At 33.4% G+C, this 23,810-nt stretch overlaps 1 protein-coding gene across 1 annotated transcript in view; it reads left to right on the top strand.

The window, feature by feature from the left end:
- Window positions 1-5,625: 5,625 nt before the first annotated feature.
- Window positions 5,626-23,810, top strand: part of LOC127728207 (serine hydroxymethyltransferase, mitochondrial-like) — a 43,370-nt gene continuing 25,185 nt past the window's right edge. The window contains exons 1-3 of the mRNA XM_052235435.1: window positions 5,626-5,668; window positions 13,521-13,670; window positions 19,754-19,833. Of these exons, the coding sequence (XP_052091395.1) occupies window positions 5,645-5,668; window positions 13,521-13,670; window positions 19,754-19,833 (254 nt within the window). The 5' untranslated portion in view covers window positions 5,626-5,644. The remainder of the gene's footprint in view (window positions 5,669-13,520; window positions 13,671-19,753; window positions 19,834-23,810) is intronic.

The following is a 23,810-nucleotide window of genomic DNA, read 5'->3' as shown; positions in this document are numbered from 1 at the left end:
GAAAACAAATGACAAAAAATATACAGAATAGAGAAAAATGACATAAAAATTGAAAGAATACTGAAATGAAGGATCCTCCATCCAGACCCTCATCATACTATGATTGCTCCAATCAGTTCCACGTGTTGCACTGATTTCTTCTTTTTTTTAAGAAAGCCACTTGTTACAGAAGTTTTGTCACTGTAACATGTGTAATATAACACAGTGTTATAGTGGTCTCAGGCTCAGTCTCTCAGTCTGGCTTCATTAGAACTAAGAATCAGACCACTGAACACATAACGTGTTATAGCAATGATTTGTATAGATTTCACGTAAACATTCAAAGTTCAATTTTTCCAATTAAGGGCCCCTGAAAGGACATAATGACGATAATTCAAAATTATTGTAAATACATTCTCATTCATGACACATAATATAAATAAGAAGATGTGGTATGAGTGCCAATGAGACAACTCTCCACCCAAGTCACAATGTATAAAAAGTTATCAATTATAGGTCAAAGTACGACCTTCAACACACAGCCTTGGCTCACTCCGAACAGCAAGCTATAAACGACCTATAGTTTGAAGAATACGTCTTGCAAAAAAAAATGCAAGTTCCAAAAGCCAAAACAGAACTGTGTAAGAAATCATTTATATATTCTGGATCTATTTTATGGAATAAATTACCAATATCCCTGAAAAAATGACCTCAAGTACAAGCTCATTCAAAAAAGATTAAAAAATTACGAATCAAATCAAATCAAATCAAATCAAATATTTATTATTCCAATCATGGTCCCACAGGGGGCATTTACAATTAACAATTATGATAGTATAAGCAACAAACATGAGACATTGTACAGTATATAACGTGACAGATATTATAATAGACAATGAAAATAGTATTAATAACAAAAATACATTAAAAGTACTCATTTTTTTCCCTTCCTTCCTTATGTCCAGCAGTGTAAAAATAAAAAAAAAAGTATTAATAATAAAGTTTGATCAACCTTAACTTATTATCTATAAAGATGGAAATTTGTTCATCTGCAGGAGACGCCAAGGGACGGTGCTCTAGGATATACTGTTGATTGCGATAGGCAATAACAGCAATCCTCCCCGTGTCAGAAGCAGATGAACAAAATAAATAGAGAAACTGAATCCGGTCAATTAACAAATAATAATTATTATTATTATTTTTTTTTTTTTTTTTTTAAATAACAACAATTATTATTATTATTATTTTTTTTTTTTTAAATAACAAAAATTATTAATTATGCGAAACATGTCATATAAATCTGCTATTTGCAGTGTTTAACCAGGAATATACACAACTCTTTTAATACAGTTAAGTTCTCACAAGACGTCAGCCATAGCAATTTCTCTTGGGAATTTAAGTTAATGAAATTGTGACATGATTCCGAAATAATGTGATATAAATGGTGTCTGTCTTCGTTATATTTTGTGCAATAAAAGAGAAAATGAACTTCATCTTCAATATTACCAGAGTTACACTGCTGACATAGTCTAAGGTGTGGAGGAGTACCCTGGGATCGTCCTATTTCAATCTGCAAATGGTGAGATGACAACCCTAAATTTTGTTAATGATCTCCTAAGTTCAAAATTGGACATGATATTTAGATATTTTTCGAAACCATAATTATTCTTAAATTTTACATAAGTGCGGAGCTTCCCTTCTGAATTCTTGGTCAGTTGATCCTTCCAAATTTTTATGCATGTCTCTTTCAATATTTTCTTGATGGTATTTTTCCCATCATTTAGGTTTGCAAACCCAGGAAGAGTTTTTAAAATTTGTTGGAGAGAGCCATACCATGACGATTTATGCTGAGAAAATAAAGTTTTGAATGCTGGTATGCATCTTGTAATAAAGGAAATGAGTCTAAATTTTCTAGTCTAAGCCAATAATTCAAAATAGATTTGACTAAGTCAAAGTACAGTGGAAACCGACCAAGTTCAGATAAGGCTGCAAAATTTGTGGTTTTTTTGTGCACACCCAGAATAAATTTACAAAATTTACTGTGTAGCTTTTCACAAGTTAAATTCGAATAAATTTTATCTAATGTTAACTGGTTTCCAGATCTAAATTTTGCTATAAAGGGATTAAATGAGCTCCAAATTTCACTTCCATAAAGAAGAATAGGCTTAATAGTATGATCAAAAACATGTATACTAGTTTTTAAGCTAGGATTTAGAGATAATAAATCTTTTCTAAGTTTAAAATATGCTTTTAAAGCTTTCTTGTATAATTCATTCTGAGCATAGGAGAATGTACCTGAAGCACTAAAATACACACCTAGATATTTACAATGTTGTACAAATTCTATATCATATTCTTTGTATTTAAATTTGAGGCGGATATGTCTGCCCGCCTTGTTGAAAATCACAATTTTTGTTTTATTTGGGTTGAGAGTAAGACACCAATCTTGACAATATTTTCCCATAATATCAAGTTTTGATTGAAGACCAGAAGCTGTAGTGGATAGTAAAATGATATCATCGGCATACATCAGACAATGGATAGATCGCCATTTACAGGGTCTAGAGATTTTTCCAAATAGTTAGGAAGGTCATTGATGAAAACCTTAAACAGGTTAGGACTTAGATTATCTCCCTGTTTAACTCCCAAGTTTTACGTGTTGGAACATTAAGAAGCTGTGTAATTTTATATGCATAATAATTTTTCACACTTACAATATTGTTGAGGTAATTTAAATGATGCCAATACTATATGAATTCATCATTTTTACCTGTTTTGAAAATTGTATATTTCATAACAATTTCTTATTTGATTTTTCCAGTGAACATGTGTTTGTTTGATTATTTTGTAACTGTTTGTTTGTTATATTTCAATGCATTTCATGAGGGCCTCGGGGAAGATTAGTTTCATAATAGCTAACTGTGTAACCCACTTTAAATAAAGAATTATTATTATTATTATTATACATTAAAAAATATATAGGCCGAGAGTTTAGTATAATCTGGTCAGATGTTTGTTTCAGTAATAATTGGAGGTCTTAACTTACTTAATGATACTTAATGATGTTTTCCGGTACAGGATCCTCACGCCCGTGACGGTTCCTCTTCACCAGACTCATATATTGTGTTATTATCTCTATTATTGCTGTTGCCGCTTCCGGTTATTTCAGCTCGATAATCAGAATAATAGATTTCTTCGTATTCCCCGAGTACTTACCTAGTCTATTTTTTAAATGCATTTATAGAAGGAGCTTTTGTAACTTTATCTGGTAGCTTATTCCATAATTTGGCAATTCTTACTGCAAAGCTATTTTTCCTCAGACTGGTTTTAAATCGTTGGTGAATGATTTTGTTACTATTAACTCTTGTGCTATGCCTATTTTCTGTGTTTGATATTAGTTTGAGAAATGTACTAGTTTCTGGATCATATTTTCCGTTCAGTATCTTATAAGTCTCAATCATGTCCCCTCGGACCCTTCTTTATGACAATATTCGTAGCCTAAGCTTTTTCAATCTTTCTGGATAGCTTAATTTATTGAATCCAGGTATCTGACGTTTCGCTCTTTTTGTAACTTCTCGATTTTGTCAATACATTTCTTTTTGAAAGGTGCCTATACTGAGCTAGCATAGTCTAGATGTGTTCTCACTAATGTTTTATATAGTGGAAGGAGGATCCCTGCATTTAAATTTTTAAATGTTCTTCTTACTGCCGTAAAGATTGAATTAGCTTTGTTCACTTTTTCGCATATATGTTTTTCAAAGGTTAAATCTTCGTCTATGACTACTCCAATATCCTTCTCTTCTCTGTATTTGATAATATTATGATCTACATGTAGTAGGTTGTATGTTGTGCTGTCTTCTCTTACCCCTCTGCTTATATTTATATGTTTACATTTTTCTGGGTGGAATTTCAGGAGCCATGTATCACTCCACTTTTCAAGTTGTTTTAAATCATTTTGCAGTATATCTTGGTCTGTTTTGTCTTCAATGATCCTGAAGATTTCGGTGTCATCAGCAAATAAGTAGGCATCCGATTTGACGCAGTCTGGCATGTCATTTATGTATAGAACAAATAACAGGGGGCCTAATACTAATAATTTTATACTGAGCCTTGGAGTATTCCAGATGTTACATCTTTCCACTCTGATGTTTCCCCATTCACTGAAACTCTTTGTTTTCTATATGACAGAAAGTCTGTTGTCCAATCTAGGATTGCATTAACTATCCTAAATTTCTCAATTTTCTTTATGAGTCTCATGTGTGGTACTTTGTCGAAGGCTTTCATGAAGTCTGTACATATGCGATTAACCTCATGACCATTATTTATAGCTTCTGTCCATTTATCTATTACCTCCAGTAGTTGTAGCGTTGTATAGATCTTCCAGAAATAAATCCGTACTGTTTATTGGAAAATTATTTTGTTTCATATGGCTAATAATATGCTCTCTTATAATTTTTTCCATAATTTTGCAAACCAGCTGATGTAAGGCTTACTGGTCTGTAGTTTGTGATTTATTCCCTTTTTGAAGATTGCACTCACTAAGGCATTTTTCCTATCCTTTGGAACTACTTTTTGAGTTAGTGATTGGCAATAAATTATATGCTTAATGGTTCAGCTATACCATGTATACCTTCCTTAACTTCAAACAACAGTCTTGTGTGTAGATTATCAGGGCCAGGAGATTTTTTTGAAGATGCTTCAATACCATATCATTGCCAATATTTGATTCCTCTATTTTGTTTTGTATGAAAATTGGTTAGGTTCTGGGATATTGACTTCGGGTTCATTTGTAAATACACTAGTAAAATATTCTGATAATATTTCAGCTTTTTGTTTATTATCATCCGTTTTTTCAGATTTTACATCTTCCGGGTCAACATGTAGGTCACCTATACCTTCTCTTGTCTTTGATTTAGATTTAAAATAACTCCATATGGCTTTAGGGTTTGTCTTGGCATTATCAGATAATCCTTTTTCAAATAATTTCTTTTGACTTCTTCATGTACCAAGACCTAATTCTGAATTTTTAAAAAGAACATTTAAATATTCTCATGATTCTGGTCTTATTACTTGGAATAATTTACCAAATAATATTAAAGAAATAAATAATTTAGATACATTTAAGATCAAATGTTCAAACTATTTTCAAACTGTACAGAATGAAGATGCTTGATTCTAATGTATTTTTTCTTCTTCTATTGAATGCATATGTACTTATTCAATATTTAAGCTGTTATGTATAACAGTATTATGTATTTTATTTTGTTTGTATTTTTTTTTTTTTTTTTTTTTTTTCTATTTGTATTAATAGTTTTTGAAGGCCTCATGGAAGATTAACATGTAATTGTTAAATTGTTACCTTCGTTAAATAAAGAATTGTTTGTTTATTTACCGATATTTTGGCATGATTTCTGACTTTGTTGTATTCGGCTCTTCTTTATCGGTCATTAATAAAAAAATCATCTTTTTTATTTATTTTTTGTCTCCTGATATTTGAGTTATCTACATTCTATGATATATTTTATTCTTCTCTATAGATATTTTCAACTTTCGGCGAAGCTTCCCCATTTTGGCCCTTCTTGATTGAATGGAATTTTTTCCGTATTGCACCATCCGAATCCGGTTCTTGATTTCAAATTACTTATTACAGGTCAAAGGTTAAAAGATGTTGTCGAGGAAATTTTCTACAGTAAGTTTTCATAATTTACATTGATATATACACAAATTGGTACTAAATTTACATGGCAATATTGTCAAATGTTTCAGACATTTATTCTATTAAAATTTAAATGCAAGAAGTTATTGATATGACGCAAAGCGAGCACGATAAAAAGTTTTATTATGTTACGTCACCAGTATCCATCAGAGTACCAGATATCTATTAACACACTAAGACTTGCAGCGTGGAAATTTTCCATGATCTCTTTTTCGCTTCTTTAAAAACAGCCGATTTTTTAACATACGAAACTTACATAAAGTGCAGAGTATGATGTAATTCATGAATGATATAACTTATAAGTAAAGATATGCATCAGATCCTGTTACACATGCCATGAATGTACACTTACCATGATTACCAGCTGGTCACATGCAGGTGTCCAGAGATTTCCGATAAATTCCCTCATAGCACTGAAGAACATACTGAAAACAATTAAAGTTAAGACAAGACTACTTATGTTCTATTAGTTTTCGAACATATCTAATGTTCAAAATTGGGTGCAAGACAACTCAGACCGTCGGACCAGTCACCTTCTATAATGCCAACTCGGGCAACATTTTAATGGAGAATTTTGACTATATAAATCATTAAATAATTATCTACAAAAAAGACAACTCGAAACTTCTATGAAGACAATTTAAGGCTTGACATTTTGTATAGACTGTTTTGATTTGACTGAAGATTGGAATAATTTAATTTACATTACTGATTGTTAATTTAATTTAATTTAATTATGACTTCAGGTAATAATGATCAAATATGATAGTAAGTAAAGTAAGTAAGTAAATTTGTTTATTATAGTGACATGTGTAAATCAGCATAAGTATATAAATTTGTACAAAATATAATTACATATGTAATACACATGGCCCAATGGACCAATTAGTCACCTTTTACTTTCAATTCAATATAAATGTTCTAATATCACGTGTTGATTGTCAATTTAAATACAGATAATTATAGATTAAGAATTAGCGTTTGTAAAAGTTCATATATTATTTTCTATAGTTTGTGAAAAAGTTTAAGAATGTTAGCTAGAGTAAACTGTTTGTTTTCTACGAAAAAGTGATGCTGCTAAGTATTTAGCTATTTTCCTTGGCTGGTTCACCATTAAAAATGTTAATTTTCCCTGGTCATCTAGTTGCGTATAGTCAGGCACCATTAATATCTCGCTAAAAACAGTTTGTCTGATATCATTATAAAATGTGCAGTTTATAAGAAAATGTATCTCACTTTCAACATTTTGAGAACTACAAAATCGACATAGTCTGTTTTCTACTGGTTCCCCAATATATCTACCAGTCTCAATTCTGATCGGTAATATCCCGCATCTAAACTGGGCTAGCACAGATCGCTCGTGTTTCGTAAGATTTAGTTTTACATAGTGCTCTAGTTTGAAGTTTGTTTTAAAGTTTAAGTAAGATCGTAGCTTTGGCTTATCAAGGACTCTCTCCATATATCACAGTAATAAGTTCGTACAATTTGTTCAAAAGATTTTAAATCAACCATGGTTCTTCTTTCGTAATAATGTAACATATTAAGTTCAGTGAAAATATCTTTAGTGTCACTACACCAATTGTTTGTGCAACGATCGTAATCTATGTTGAACACCATTTTCATTATTCGGTCGTCTTCAAACGATAATAGCCTATTCCAGTAGCAAATGATGTTTACCCAATGGCGAAACTGACTTGGTATCCACCCAGTATCCCCATACAGTGCTAAAATTGGTGCAAATCTGTGAATGCCTAAGTAATATCGAATTGCTCTGTTTTGTACATTATCTATTGCTTGGAACTTCCTATTTCCCCATATTCCAGATGCATAGTCGAGAATTGGAGTAACACAAGAATTAAAAAGTTTTTCATAAGACTGAAATCCAAAATCATTTAAATTATGGATTTTCGAGATAATTTTACCTAAGGCCAGTCAGGGATAAAACTCTATAGGGTTATTACAGAAAATAACTTGCATGTGTTATTACAGATACTTTCATGAGTTGTGTACCGTACTCTTTATTCCTTAAATTTTCTAAATCTGTAATTACATATGTTTGTTATTTGTAAAATAAATCAAAAGTATTTTAATCTATAGTGGGCTCTAGGGAACTCTTGAGACTTTGGGCAGAAACTAAATACATAGCCTTGATAACTAATGTTTTAATTAAATTAATACATTTTTGATTAACCATGTTAAATCAATGAGATGAGGCTTTTAAGGGATCAACTAAGCTGTAATAACAAGGCTAAGTTATTAAAGGAATGTAATTTATTATATGAGACACTTGGGAACTACTGGGAAGCTTGCGCAGAACCTCATTAGATGCTCTGGTCATTATTTCTTACAATAAATTAAAATACATTGTAATTAAGCATGATGTATGTCTGGTCAAATGCTTTGGAGTGATGTAGAGAAGCTGTGATAACACCATTTAGTTATTACAGGCATATTTTTTCTGTAATAACATAGGTGTAGTATATGCATAATTGGCAAACTGTGAACTGTTATATCTTTCTATAGTTGAGTATACATAAAGACAATAGTAATATCAATAGAACTTGTATACATTTAAACTAAACTAATGATGTATTTTGTCCCTATGAAACATGTAACATACATATGTTATCACAGTTCTTTGACTTTTTAGTCCACAATAACAAATGTATGTTATTTTTCTGTAATAACCCTATAGAGTTATATCCCTGACTGAAGGCTCTTCCTGCACCTTTAGCCAAAGTCTCTGCATGTAAATTAAAGTTACCTTTACAGTTAAAAGTTACACCTAAGTATTTGTAATCGTCCACTATTTGTAACGCATTATTGCCGACTGAAAAGTCAAATTCACTCTGCTTTTTTCGTCCTTTACGAAAAATGCACGCACTTGGATTTGTCCGTGTTGATCAGAACCCTCCAACGTTTACACCAACTATGAATCACATTTAACATTTGTTGAAGTTCATCCTCACTTTTTGTGAACATAACAATATCATCAGCGTAAAGTAGAAGTGAAATCTGTCTTCCGTTCGACCAGGTTAAATCCTATTCAGCATTCTCATTATGACCTTACTGCTGATTTGGAACTCTCTGAATCCGAGGTTTGATACGACCATTAGCATCAACACGTAATGAACCGCCTTCGGGTAGCTTGCGAAGAACTGCTCAGGCATTAATTTGTATTAAACGTTCAATGCGTGATTTGCTACTTCTAATATAAACGTTTTTGTACTGTTCAATATCTTTAAATTACGTTTGTTTCTAAGTACCCGACTTTTTTCATCAGGGTCCCTAAAGCTTATTCTAATAATTCCGGGGCAGTTTTCTACTTTAAACGGAAATCGATTTACATTTGTTATGTGCATATTTGAATATACATCTTCACCTAGGGCTTTCATTAAATCGTTTACTTTCAGCAGTAAATCTTCCTCTTCAGTTTGCGGTATTCCACTAACTGTAACCGATAACTCTGGACTATTGTCTTGTGTATTTTTAGCGTTAGCTGAACCGTTAACATTTATGTTGAAATCACTTCGTTGTTGATCGAGGTCGTCAATGCGTATCTGCATAGATTGAATAGATGTCAACACTTGATCCGTACGTTTTGCTTTTAGTGCTATATCGACTGATAACTCATCACGTAATTCTCTTATTTTAGTGTCAACACTGGTCATCAAGTCCGATCTAAGTTTATCTAGTTTTGACTCAAACATTTTTTTCATTTCATCTTGACTGTTTTTTAATCCCTTTATGGCATTTATAAGAGTGTCTAATTTGTCAGAATCGCTTTTTGGTGATCCCCCTCCAGACGCCATCTATATAATAAATAATGAATTCAATTAATGGTTAAATTAAGTTTGTTTATCACATGTTTATTCGTGTTAATGAATTGATAAAGATTTTTTTTTTAAATATAGAACAACATGGTTAAATTTTATTTTTACAAATGAAATTTTGTGTTTTAAAATGAATAAATATGAAGCTCTCTTACTTGTTTGAATGTCAAAATATTTTGTAAAATAAATTGAAGTGTCATATTTGTAAACTTTATTGTGTGCATGGTGTTTGCTGATCTTCAACAACAATGAACAAGTGCCCTATGATTTCTTTTTGGTAATTTGTGGTATTGAGATATATATAGTAAGACGGGACGGGTTTAAGATATTTGGTATATATCTTGTATGAAAAAAGGTAAAAATAATCGATCTAAGTTTTCTATAAATTACATATTAAAATGCATACAATCAAGAAAATACAATTACTGACAGGTCTCCCTGTGTCTAATAATTTTGATCTGGCACAATGGAAGGATTGTTTTTGACGTTCCATTTAAAAAAAATTCAGGTGGAATTGATGACTCTAATTTTTGCACATTCCCATACATTTTCTATGTTACATGTACAATGCTTATGTCATTATGTCACTGGAAGATCCGATTGTTTAATGATGTCATTTAAATGTACATGTACACTGATTTACCTCAGGTTAACCAATGTAACTCATTCATCATATTCATTAAAAACCAACTCTAGATTGGTGTAAAGCATAAAATGTTTGTGTCAGCTGGTTCTACTTTCATTCATATGTCAATTCTTAAAGAGTCATAACCAGTTTAAAAACAAATTGTGCTAGGCATGCTTGACTCATTGGCAAACCAACTTTTACAATTTATGTGGATTTCCCCCCTGAGCATTTGCTGAGAGGTGTTGACATGGATTTTGAAATTCTTTATTATATAAACTGAATAAATTAAAACAGACTTTCAAATGAGTTAAAAGGGTATCTAAGCACATGCATACTCATTCAAACAATATACACGTAAATGTATTAGTAGATTAAAAATATTTATGACAATATAAGAGGAGCATTACTTAGGTCCTCTTGCGGGTAAAATCCTCCATGGAGATTTTTAAAGTTGTCATGTATGAAACATAGAAAATTGTCTGATTTTATTAATATGCAAACAAAGCAGAATTTTGAGAATGTTGGTAGTTGTCACAAGTTGTCATGCAATTTTTGAAAAGTGTCAGTTAGACTGATAAAGATTTAGAAATGTCTGACACTAGTTAGTGAATTTTTCCAATAAAATTAAAAAATTGGACTGAGAAATTTTTAAACTACAGGGTTACGGTATACATGTATATATACAATGTCAGTCAATGATAAGTGTCACAAAACTTTGGCCAACCTTTGCAAATGTATTGATTTACATCCAATTAAGAATGAAGTTTTCAATCGTCTGTAACCTTTTCAGGCATGCTCAGAATGCAGGATTTTGCTTCTGAAATTTCGAGATTTCTTGATGGCATGCACCCAAACCCTCGTAACTGATTCAGCCTACTAATTCATTGTGACCACTTGTTACTAAGCAAAGTAACAACAACAAACATGACAAATGTCCACGAAAATGCAAGTTTCCCTCAATCCACGAAAAAATTGGAACCAACGAAAATAAATGAATTCTCAGTATACATAAATATCTTAAGTTCATACCTCCGTCTCAGGCACATCCCAAACATTAAAAAGTGCTTTTTAATAATTTGGTAATTCAATGGATATGTAACTTAGGGAACAGTAATTTTTCATCAGTAAACATGGTAAAGGGGGTTTGGTTCAAATTTTGCAAAAACTTGTTGGCAACCCCGACCACTCTTACAAACCACTTAATGACTCCCTTCAGGACAACATTTTAAAAGCTTTAATGCTTCTCCTTCGTTTGTAAAAAATTCTGCATTTATATTTTTAAGTGACATTTATATTACCGGTATAAAAAATAATAATTTATTTTATTTATTTTATTATTGTGTTATATATACATGTAATGATTGATACACATATACAATGTATTCATAAACTATTAAAACATACATGTACATAAAACAATCAATACCCAGCCATTATTTATACCCAAAGAACAAAGTTCTTATAATTAATGTTTTTGATCCTTCAGTCTTGTTCTTGTCATTGCAAAATTCTCCTCTGAAACCACACAACAGAATTTCATGAAACTTTGTAGATAATACATGTATAAGACATACTATATGTTTGTAGATGTACATATCAATAGGTTATTATGATTCAACTTTTTTATGCCCCCGCCGTAGCAGAGGGGGCATTAAGTTTTACCCTTGTCCGTACGTCCCAAAATTGGTTTCCGTTCTCTAACTTGAGTTTGCCTCAACTAAATGTTATGAAACTTATACACAATGCTTATTACCACAAAACACAGATCAAGTATGAATTTTGGTGGTGTCACTTTTACCGTTCTAGAGTTATGCCCCTTTATAAATGGAAAATTGCAAAATTTTTAGTTTCCGTTCTCTTACTTAAGTTTGCCTCAACCAAATGTTATGAAACTTATACACAATGCTCATTACCACAAAACACAGATCAAGTTTGAATAATGGTGGTGTCACTTTAACCGTTCTAGAGTAATGCCCCTTTATAAATGGAAATGTTTTATTTTTTTCTAAATATCAAGTTATTTTTATTAAAATTGGAGCTATCTTCCTTTGTATATGATTATAGTTGAATCAACTACAATCAATGCTGTATACAATGCAATGCTTAATTTTGACTCCCATTGATAAAACACAGATCAAGTTGAATTTGGGTAGTGTCACTTTCACCATTATTGAGTTATGCCCCTTTATAAATCGAAAGATTGCAAAATTTTTAGTTTCCATTCTGTAACTTAAGTTTGCTCCAACCAAACATTATGAAACCTATACACAATATTCATAATCACAAAACTAAGATCAAGTACAAATTTTTTGTTTCCGTTTTCTAACTTTAGTTTGCCTCAACCAAATGTTATGAAACTTATGCACAATGCTTATTACTACATAATACAGATTAAGTACGAAATTTGGTGGCGAATTTTACCATTCTTGAGTTGTGTCCCTTTATAAACATAAAAATTGCTGAATTTTTGAGTTTGTCTCAACCAAATGTTATAAAACTTATACACAACCGTTCTAGAGTTATGCATGTTTATATATAATTTCAAATAGAAAAATTGCTGAATTTTTAGTGTCTGTTCTCTGCTTAAGTTAGCCTCAACCAAATGTTATGAGACTTACACACAATGCTTATTACCACAAAACTCAGATCAAGTTCAAATTTGGGTAGCGTCACTTTTACCGTTCTTCAGTTATGTCCCTTTATAACTATATGATATGCAAGCGGGGGCATCATCTGTGTCCACATGTGGACACTATCCACATTTATTTTTAGGAGTTGTACCCCTTTGAACTTAGGATTTTGGCCTAAATATACTACTGCAACAATTTGTCATCGCGACTCCCCTGAATACACACAACAAAATTTCAATGTTGCTTCGCCTAGGAAAACCTGGGATTCCAACCCCTTACCTGGGTAATACTTAGCCGGAAATGATATGATGAATCCCAGTGTGGCTTAAATAAGAAAAAGAACATGGCTGCTGCAGTCAATTTTTGATTCTGATTGACCTCAATTTGAGAGTCCATTGCCTTCAAACAAATCCAATAATGCAGCAGGTAATACATTTTATTGTGTCAACACTTGTACACATGTATATAAGAACTGGTCTGGACATCTGCAAATTTCAAACACATCTGTATGATCATTTGTCATGAATTGCCTAACTGCTCAAACAGTGGAATATTTTTTCTTTACTTAATACAAACACAGACACTCATAGAACACTATATAGCTATTAATATATATTTGAATAAGGAGATGCTGTATGGTTGCCAATGTTGGAAAAATTGGCTTGAGTATTAAAATTTGAATCCCCATTTTACTTCACTATTCATGCTATTGAATTTTTCAAAAAATATTTTAGGTTTTTGGACGGTCTGTCCTGTCAAGGAACAGTCTTCGCCTGCTATGGACAGGAAATGAGCCTTTGGCAGAGGATGATCCAGAAATATTAGAAATTATCAAGAATGAAAAGAATAGACAAATAAGAGGTCTTGAACTGATAGCTTCTGAGGTGAGTCATTTGTTGACACTTGTTGAAAATGCACATAGATCCAGGTGAGTGACACACTCTTTTTAGAGCCTCTGTATTAACACACCCGTCTGAATGCCAGTGTGAGCTATTGCCATCACTTGGGGTCAATTGTCTGTTGTCCATTTTCTTTTACAAAATTGTTTTCCTCTGAAACTTCCTGACTTTTCCACAATTGTTTTAAAAGTACCTTTTATTTCCTATGTAAAAATTGTGTCCAATGAAACTGTCATCAAACCAACATTACCGCCATGGCTTAAAATAGAACACAGGGGCGAATATGTAGGTGTTTTTTTTTCTTCTTAAAGAAAATCTGGTAGGTAAAAATGTTAACCAATGTATATATATATACATGTATATGCAATCATTTATTCATAATTGTGAAGGCATAATATCATAATATATATATATGGTCAAGCTTAATGAGGCTTTTGTGGTGAAACTTTTCTCAACCATCTACCTATATCAGAATATGTTACACTTATAAGATCTTAAGGATAAAAACAACTTTCATCAATGTTACAAATGTCAACTCTGTTACATGTACATTTTGTACATTGTATATGGGAAAAAGACCACATTTCATTATTTCAGAATTTTGGCCAGGGCAGTATACATGTATGTACATATTGCAAATAAAGCATCTTGTTTGATGCTAAATCTTTCAGCAAGTTATCTAGTGGATATAAATTTGATAAATACCCTAGGACTATGCTTCCATCCAAAATAAGAAATCTAAGTACAATGTGAAGGCACCTTAGTTAATCCTTTCATACAACATTTTTGTGTACAATGTAACTTGATACAAACATGTACATCTACAATGTAGCAAGACACTATATATGCAATAAAAACTTTTCTTCATTCATTAGTGCTAGGAAATGTAATATTGAACCTTACATATCAATTTGTGGAATCACATTTTTGTCTTTCTCTCTGAAACTACACAATGTACTTTTTTTTTTGTACAAGGCCAATAAGTTCTAGACTTACTAGAAATAACTGCATATAGTGCATGGTAAATGGAAAATTCATATCAGTAATATTCCACATTTGTTCCCATTGAATATTTCAGAAACTTAATCTGACCAGTGTTAACTAAATTTGGAAGGAATTTTGTACTGTTTGGAAGGTCATATATACAATTTCATATATCTCTAGTCAGCTGAAAAACAGAACAACCATATCCAAAAGTAGTTTTTAGTTTCAAAAGCAAAATGCTAGGGCAACATTCAGGAAAAATCCTGTTAATTGCAGGGCTTATACATCTGTAGCTGCCATCTTAAGAAGTTCTATTAACAGAGCTCCAAAGGTGAATAAGCAATAAAAAACCCAATTTTCATGCAAGGACTCTTGGAGAACCCAATAACATATCAAAACTATATATATATATGCAGATATGGGATTTTGACCTTTCTAGCTGTTGACGAATGCATTATTTATCCTAATTGATTAATTGTTGTCACATTATATATATCTTTTTATACGACTGCAAAAATTAAAAATGTTTTGGTCGTATATTGGTACATGTATCACGTTGTCGTCATCCGGCGTTGTCAGCTTCGTCCAAAGACAGATGGTTTCCGGATAATAACTTTAGTATAAGTAAATAGAAATCAATAAAATTTTAACACAAGGTTTATAACCACTAAAGGAAGGTTGATTTTGGGGGTTATGGTCCCAACTGTTTAGGAATAAGGGGCCAAAAAGGGGCCCAAATAAGTATTTTTGTAGTTTCCAGACAATAACTTGTGTTAAAGTGTATGAATCTCTCTGAAATTATACCACAAGTTTCCAAACTACAAAGGGATGGTTAGGATTGACTTTGGGGGTTATGGCTCAAACCAATTAGTAATTAGGGGCAAAAAAAGGGGAAAAACAAGGGTTTTTCTGGTTAAAGGACAATTGAGACAATTTAAAAGTAGTGTAAGGGAGGTAATCCAAATCAATTAAAAGAACACTGTTTGATTACCTCCCTTACCATGCTTACACTGCTTGTAAATTATGTATTAAGAAATGATGATTGTCTGTCAATTTATTTTTAGCAGTTACTATTAATTAATATTAATTTTAGCTACGACTATGTATGTCATTTTATATTTTAAAACTTTTATGATGTATTTAAATGGGTAATTATGGTTGCAAACTCCATTAGAAATTTGAATTGAGATACTGACCATATCTTGAGGGAAAGATTTTTTTAGTGGAATAAGGATAAGGGGGGAGGTGAAAAAAATTTAAGGGGGGGGGGACAATTTTTATCATTTCACATTTCAGAAATTAAAAGAAAATTTCTTCAAATATATTTCAACAGCATAGTGTATTGCACAAAAGCAAAAAACCGGGGTAAATTTTTTTTTTTCGGGGGGGGGGGGGGGGGGGGGGAGTCAATTCGCAACAGCATAGTGTATTGTACAAAAACAAAAAATTAAATATAAATTCAAATCATAAACTATTTTATTTTTAACTATTTATTGTAAAGCAACGCTCAGACACATATATGTGTAACATGAGGTAAATATACAATAATAAACATGATTTATAATACAATGGTAACATTTAAAAACAAAAACAAATAAAAATTCATACAAATCAATATACATATCACAATAAGTTATTTAGCTTTCTAATAAAAGCATATAACCAATTTGAAGTTCTTTGACTACAGTTATTCTGTGTCAGAAACCTATTATGTGTCAAAAATTTAGTTACAATCCAAATTCAGACCTGTATCAAGCATGAATATTGTGTCCATTTTGGCCCCAACTTTTCAGGGTTGGACATCTGCGGTCGTATCCAGCTGCGCTCAGCGAAGCAATTTATTTGTAATTTTGTTCATGAAACAGAGCATCCAATCAAATAGCTATTTAAATTGGAAAGGGTGTGATGTCAAGAGAAAACCTTAATCTGGTTGTTCAAAGTGTCTATTACGTTTTTTTGCTTTTTAAGCAATATGACTTTTACTTAGATGGTTTAGTACATGTACATTTGACAGTCTCTATTTGTTAACCTTGTTCACACTGGATCAGTTTCTGTTTTGGTTATCAATCACTATGTTACGTAATTTTTAGTGCCAGTTGGTCTTGCAACTACAAAACTGGCAGGAATGTTTAAACAAACCAGGCACAAATTTAAAAAAAACCTTGCTCAACAGTGCATACACCAAATAAAACAGCCGCAGCTATCACATATATACTTATGTAATATAATAGTGGGTCACGATCTTGATTTGTGACATAAATAATAGCATGTCTAAATTCAATAACTTGAATGCTGTGATTGAAAAGCCAAAATATTCAGGAGCATGGTGGTACCCATCAACAACTTTTTAAAAGAATTTTGTTCCTTGGAAATATTAGTTGTATGTAAAATTGCATTGTTAGATCTTTCAAACCTTCATTTCTCTAAGATATTTATAAAAAGTTTTTATTAGTTATTGTCCTGGAACAGATAGAATATGTGCAATGCAGGAGACAATAGAACTCTGTTCTTTTATTAGTCCCCTACCGACGAAGTCGAAGGGGACTTTAGGTTTGCACTCTGTCTGTCTGTCTGTCTGTCCTTCCGTCAGTCCTTCAAATCAGTTTTCCGCACTTTTTTTGGACATGCTTGAAGATATTGATTTGATAAAATTTTGGTATATTGTTTTATCATGACAAGTTACAGACCAAAAAGGGGCCCAAAACAAGCATTTTTCTAGTTTCAGGATAATAACTTGTGTATAAGTATTTCGATTGCTCTGAAATTGTACCACAATGTTTAATACCACAAGTAGAAGGTTGGGTTATGGGGGCCAACAGTTTAGGAATTAAGGACCAAAAAGGGGCCAAAAACAAGCATTTTTCTAGTTTCCAGACAATAACTTGTGTGCAAGTGTATGGATCTCTCTGACATCTTTTTTTAAGGGATTCATATTTTTTTTCAAAATTTTTAAAATTTCGAATTTTTGAAAAGTTTCAAGAAGAAATCTTCAATTGCACAGTATTGGGCAATAGATTTATAAGATCTTTGACCACATTTATTTTGTGTCGGAAACCTATATTATGTCAAAAATTGGATCACAATCCAAATTCAGACAGTATCAAGCTTGAATATTGTGTCCAAATTTGCCCCAACTGTTCAGGGTTCGACCTCTGTGGTCGTATCAAGCTGCAATCAGCAAAGCATTTTATTTCGTCATGCTTGAAGAAATTGATTTGATAATTGGTATATAGTTTTATCATGACAAGTTACAGATCAAGTTCGAATTTTGTTCCGGTCTGATGATTTTGTGCAGAGTTATTGTGTTTGGACTTAAAAAATTCACTCAAATAATCAGTTTTCCTCACTATTTTTGTCACTTGAAGGTATGGATTTGATATTGGTATATAGTTTTATCATGGCAAGTTATTTACAGATCAAGTTTGAATTTCCGTTCTGATGATTTTGTGCAGTGCTATGGTCCTTGGACTTAGAAAATTCACTTAAATAATAAGTTTTCCACATTTTTTTTCTCTCATGCTTGAAGATATTGACTTGATATTTGTTATATAGTTTACACCATGACAAGTTATAGATCAAGTTAGCATATTGTTTGAGTACAATGAATTTTTAAGGTAGGGGACTATGTATTGCCATGCAATACGCTCAGAATGCTTGTTCCTGTTGACTTACCACAGTTGATATAGAAAATTAATGAATTGACAATTTCATTGTCAGCTGTTGACTGACAAATAAAGTACTAAGCTTATATACACTACAGGTAAGGTGGATTATGCATTGTATGCCAGTCATTACATGGTGGGCAGCTCATCCATGGAAATCTGATTATTTCATTTCTTATTGTTTGAAGATATATATATTGTTCAAAGCATATATATTTCACCACTGCAACGTGTGTGATACGCTATTTCTCCACTCGAGACAGTTAAATATTAATATTTAAAGCGCAAGTTTTGCTGAGCTTTTTAAATAATTAAAATTTAACTGTTGAGAGTGGAGAAATATTGTAATACACGAGTTATAGTGGTGGAATCTGTTTCTCTAATGATTTTTATCCTTCCTTTTAAAAGATTTGCAGAAAGTTGTGTTCTTTATATGTGACGTCATCAGGCATTGTCACCTTTTTTCATGACGTCACAATAGGAAATTCAGAAAAAACCAAGAAAATTTGACGTCAGAATTAAATTTTAACCAATCATTTGCTGAGAACAGATATTTCACTAGTGAGGAGAAATATGTTTCTCACACCGATCAGGAAATGTGAAAATAGCACAAAAGTTAGAGAAAATTGTATCTGCTTATGTGTATGTCAATTGATTATAACTTTTTCAGTCTGTAATGAGTAGTTAAATTTTTCTTTTAACTTTTGTTTTATTTAACCTACTTTTCACCTTATCATAGCCTTTTTCCATTAAATACTTTGTAGATTGAACTTATTATGACTGTTTTTTGCAGATAATGTGCTATTTTCCGACATTTTGTAATTTATTGAGTAATGAGAAACTATGTTTGCAATAAAGTAAGCCATTAGTGTTATACAGTTGCAATGGCACATTAAAGCAACAGAGAAAATTATGAGGTTTAACCCATTTGACTTGACCGTTTAAATATGAAGTAATTACATATATATGAATATAATGTTGAATGTGATATTGAGAAGTACTTAATGGATGTTACATGTATACATACACCCATGCATTGATTTATATGCTGATTCTGTCCTGACTCCATTTTTCATTTAATTGCTTTTGTATGCCCCACCGTCACTGGAAGGGGCATTAAGTGTTACCCTTGTTCATCTGTACGTATGCATGTATGTCCCAAAATTTCCGTTCTCTAACTTTAGTTTACCTCAACCAAATGTTATGAAACTTATACACAATGCTAATTACCATTAAATACAGATCAAGTTCGAATTTAGGTGGCGTCACTTTTACCGTTCTCGAGTTATGCCCCTTTGAAACGTTATATGCAAGCGGGGGCATCATCTGTGTCCCATGGACACATTCTCCATTTATTTAATTCTGCTGCAGATTAGTCTAGACATGTATAATATTGTAGCAACTGTTTTATTTCAATTTCAGAATTTCACAAGTCGAGCTGTAACAGAAGTTTTAGGATCATGTCTGACAAATAAATATTCTGAGGGTTACCCAGGTGCTAGGTAAGGAACTCATTAATAATGTCAATGCAGGAAAACACATACTCACACACTGAGCAAGCTTCTGTGGGGGAAAGCTTGTGCCAATATCAGAGTGATTCATTTATTTTGCCATTCATACGGTGTCGAAGAATAAAGGTGATCAGTTATAAGGTCAAAATGATAGGACAAACAATATTTGTTTATGGAACCTCATTGCCAGTCAAAATACTAATAGCTGGGACCATTTAATCAGGATGAAGTCCTTGTTCTCACAAATATTGGTGGCAGAAAAAACACCTACAAAGGTTTTTTGCCATTAGGTGAAAAATCCCAAATTGTGACATTGTCAACCTACAGTGTGATCCCTGCAAGAGTTATCAACATTGTTTTTTTGTGTATCATAAAAGTTCTTTTATTCAGAGAAACTACTTATTTTCTTGAATTTTGTTGTTAATCAAAACCACAAATTATTTTCCCACTGTAGGAGGAAGTACTATAATATTATTATACAGGGATTATCCCACTTTATAAGTGGGGGCTTTATTGTCATTGGTGCCCTGTAAGTTCTTTTGTCCAACTAATATTTTCATCACACTTTTCACAGAAATTACTTTACAGAATGATTTCATATTTAATCAGCAGCGCAACTGTGAATAGTTGTTACCAGTGAGCACTTTTTTGATCTGTCAAATATCCACTTCCTGTTTGTCTATATTTTGAATTTCTCATTATGTAGAATGAACTGAAAAATTTTCGTCAACCATTTTGCAGAGACTACTGGACATACTGATTTTATGTCAATAAATACGTTACCATCATAAATTCTGAGTACATCCATCTGCGCAAGTCTGACAGGCGGAAAACCCCAAATAAAAATGTCATCCAATGAGAAGAGGGATGACCAAGCAGTGCCGGTATAACCATGCCTTTATATCATCCATTTGATTTCCGCCTGCGCATCGAGACACACGTGTTACAGCTTACAGAGAAGACTTTTAAGTTTTTTGTTTTTTCGATAGTGAATATTGTAGGTATCCCCATACCATTGTTTATTAATTATTGTTGTTATAATATTATATTTTATAAGTATTTAACTTCATACTTATTTAATTATGGAGTTTAATGCTTCCAGTCCTTTCGAGGCCATTACAGGTAATGATGTTTTTTTTAGACGGTTCGTTACCCTTTACTGTTACCGCAACAACGGTAAGGCAGGGAACCCCTCCTATTAGTAGTCAACTAACCGACGTTTTTACTTCGGTGACTACTAAGACCGGTCAACAGACCCTCAATACAGGTTCTGTCGGTTATCATGGAGGTGTCCCTACCATTGCCACTGTTACGCACACTTTTTCTAGGCCAGTTGACACCACTGGGTCTATTTCATTCTACCCTGGTATTTCTATGGGTCTAAACTTACCTGGGTCTAGAGCGCCAGCTTCATACTGTGGCTTCACTTTACCTGCTTCGGCTAGTAACGCCATGTCTTGGTCTAGACCTCCTTGGTCTCAGGGTTATCCTTATTCAGGCTTTCCTGGTCAGGGGTTTCATGGTCAAGGGTTTCCTGGTCAAGGGTTTCCTAATCAGGTTTTTCCTAGTCAGGTTCCTGGTCAGCCTTTCCCAGGTTTCTGGCCTTATTGTGGACCAATTACCACACCAGTTATTGTTCCTCAGAGTACTACATCTAATCTGTCAGTTCCTGCTCCTCCTTTAGCAGTGTCAGCTAGTAGTTGTAGTAGTGTATCTGTACCTGCTGCTCTGCCTACCTCTTCTGTTAGGCATCAGTTTAATTAGGTTACTGACTCTGGCCCCTCTTTAGATGGGTTCAAGAGTATTCTGGACGACTTTCGTCAGTCTATTTCTTCTGAATTGACGTCTTTCTCCAACCGCCTGGGTACGCTAGAGAACATTGCCAATTAGTCAAATTCTCCAGTGATTTCACTCCTTCCAGATCATAATATTGGAAGTGACCCGGAGGACAGTGATGAGGAAGAACGCTTTTCGGTGGCCCCAGGCAGTCAGGAAGAAGGTTTTACTTTTGACGAAGAAGGTGATAATCCAGCTCAGGTCTCTCAGAATGTTTCTCAACCTTCTGTTCCTGTGTTTATCTCTTCTTCTGTAATTGGTCATTCTTCTACCAATTCCAGTAAGGATCCTGAGGCAGAAGATACTCCTTCTACTTTGAAGGATCTTAGAGATTCGGTTTATACCATTATGAGAGATGTCAACAAGGTACCATTTCAGTCTCCTCCCAGCAGGTGGACAAGGCTTTGGGTGCCTCTCAGTTGTTGATTATGGGTTCTATAGCCAACTGCACTTTATCCAAAAGAGCTGAAATTTTGGATAAAGCAAAGGTTTCGGATAATCTTAAGGATGCTTTAATTAAGTCTCCTTTAGATGATTAGATTTTCGGGTTGCCACTTAATGAAGTACAGAAGCATCTCAATCAAACCCCAGCTCCAGTGAAGGTGAATGTATCTCTTTCTGGAAATAATTCTAAACGAGGTAGTTATTCTTCCGCTGGAGGCTCTTCTTATAATTCTCAAGAGAAGAGGAGGAAAATGACTAATGATGGAGGTAATAAACCTAAGAAGTCTTCATTCCCTAAGTCTAAACCTAACAGTTTTAAGAGAGGTGGCAAGAGGGCCAATCCCTCTTCCTAGGAAGTTGCCCCCTCGTACGTTACTGTCAGAACCCAATCCAGAGATGTACTACAAAACTCCTTTTTCTCAATTGCCAGTAGGGGGGAGGTTAACTCATTTTCTAAAAAAATGGACAAGTATTACCTCAGATTGTTGGGTTCTGTCAGTAATTCGAGGGGGATTAACTCTTCAATTCAAAGAACAACCTCCTCTTTCTTCTGTTCCTATCCCACTGTCCAATACTCAAGATCCACAGAAGTTTCTTCTTCTGTCAACAGAAGTAGAGACTCTTTTGACAAAGAGGGCAGTGGAGGAAGTCCCTGTATCTTCAATAGATCCAGGTTTCTATTCTCGTCTCTTCCTTGTTTTGAAGAAGACAGGAGGAATGAGACCAGTCATCGATTTGTCTATCCTCAATTCTTACATGATTATTCCCCATTTCAAAATGGAGACCAATCGTTCAATCAGAGCTTCTATTCTTCCAGGTATTTGGACAACATCCCTGGATCTGACGGACGCTTATTTTCATGTTCCAGTTTGCCATTCATACCGCAAATTCCTTCGGTTTGTTTGGAACAAAAGGGTTTACCAATTCAGAGCTCTCCCTTTTGGTCTGTCAACTGCACCACTAGCCTTTACCAAACTCATGCAGGTAGCCATAGCTCACCTTCATTCACAGGCTATTCAGATTCATTCTTACCTGGACGACTCACTGATCAAGGAACTTTCTCTCGAGAAACTCTATCTCAATACCGATGTAGTCATTAGATTGCTTCTCTCTCTGGGGTTTCTCATCTCTTGAAAAAGTCAGACCTTATTCCGTATCAGGACTTTATTTTCCTAGGCGAACATTACCTTACTCATCAGTGCATAGTTCGACCTCCTCAGGAAAAGTTTCAGAATCTTTGTTCAAAAATTCCTCTGTTTCTATCTCAAAAAACAGTTACTGCTCGCCAGTTTTCACAACTGCTAGGTCTCTTGAATTCACTAGTGGATGTTGTTCCACTTGGTCGCCTTCACATTCGACCTCTTCAATTTTATCTACATCAACATTGGCTCCCAGCTTCACAGGATTGGGAATTTCCAGTTCCAATCATTCATCAGGAATTGTATCCTCATTTGGTTTGGTGGACTTCCCAAGCAAACGTTTTGAGAGGCCAACTTCTGTCCTCTCCAGTTCCAAATCAGACTCTGTTCACAGATGCCTCCAACCTCGGTTGGGGAGCCTATCTGGAAGGTCTTTCAGTTTCAGGAGTGTGGACTCCAGATCTTTTGAAGGAACACATCAAAATACTAGAAATGAAGGCAGTTCTTCTTGCACTGTCTCATTTTCAGTCCCTACTGCAGAACAAATCT

This window comes from Mytilus californianus, unplaced genomic scaffold, assembly GCF_021869535.1.
Source record: "Mytilus californianus isolate M0D057914Y unplaced genomic scaffold, xbMytCali1.0.p SCAF_2, whole genome shotgun sequence".
Taxonomy (NCBI): Eukaryota; Metazoa; Mollusca; class Bivalvia; order Mytilida; family Mytilidae; genus Mytilus; species Mytilus californianus.
The sequence above is the reverse complement of the archived record's forward strand: the minus strand, read 5'-3'. Positions and strand labels throughout refer to the sequence as shown.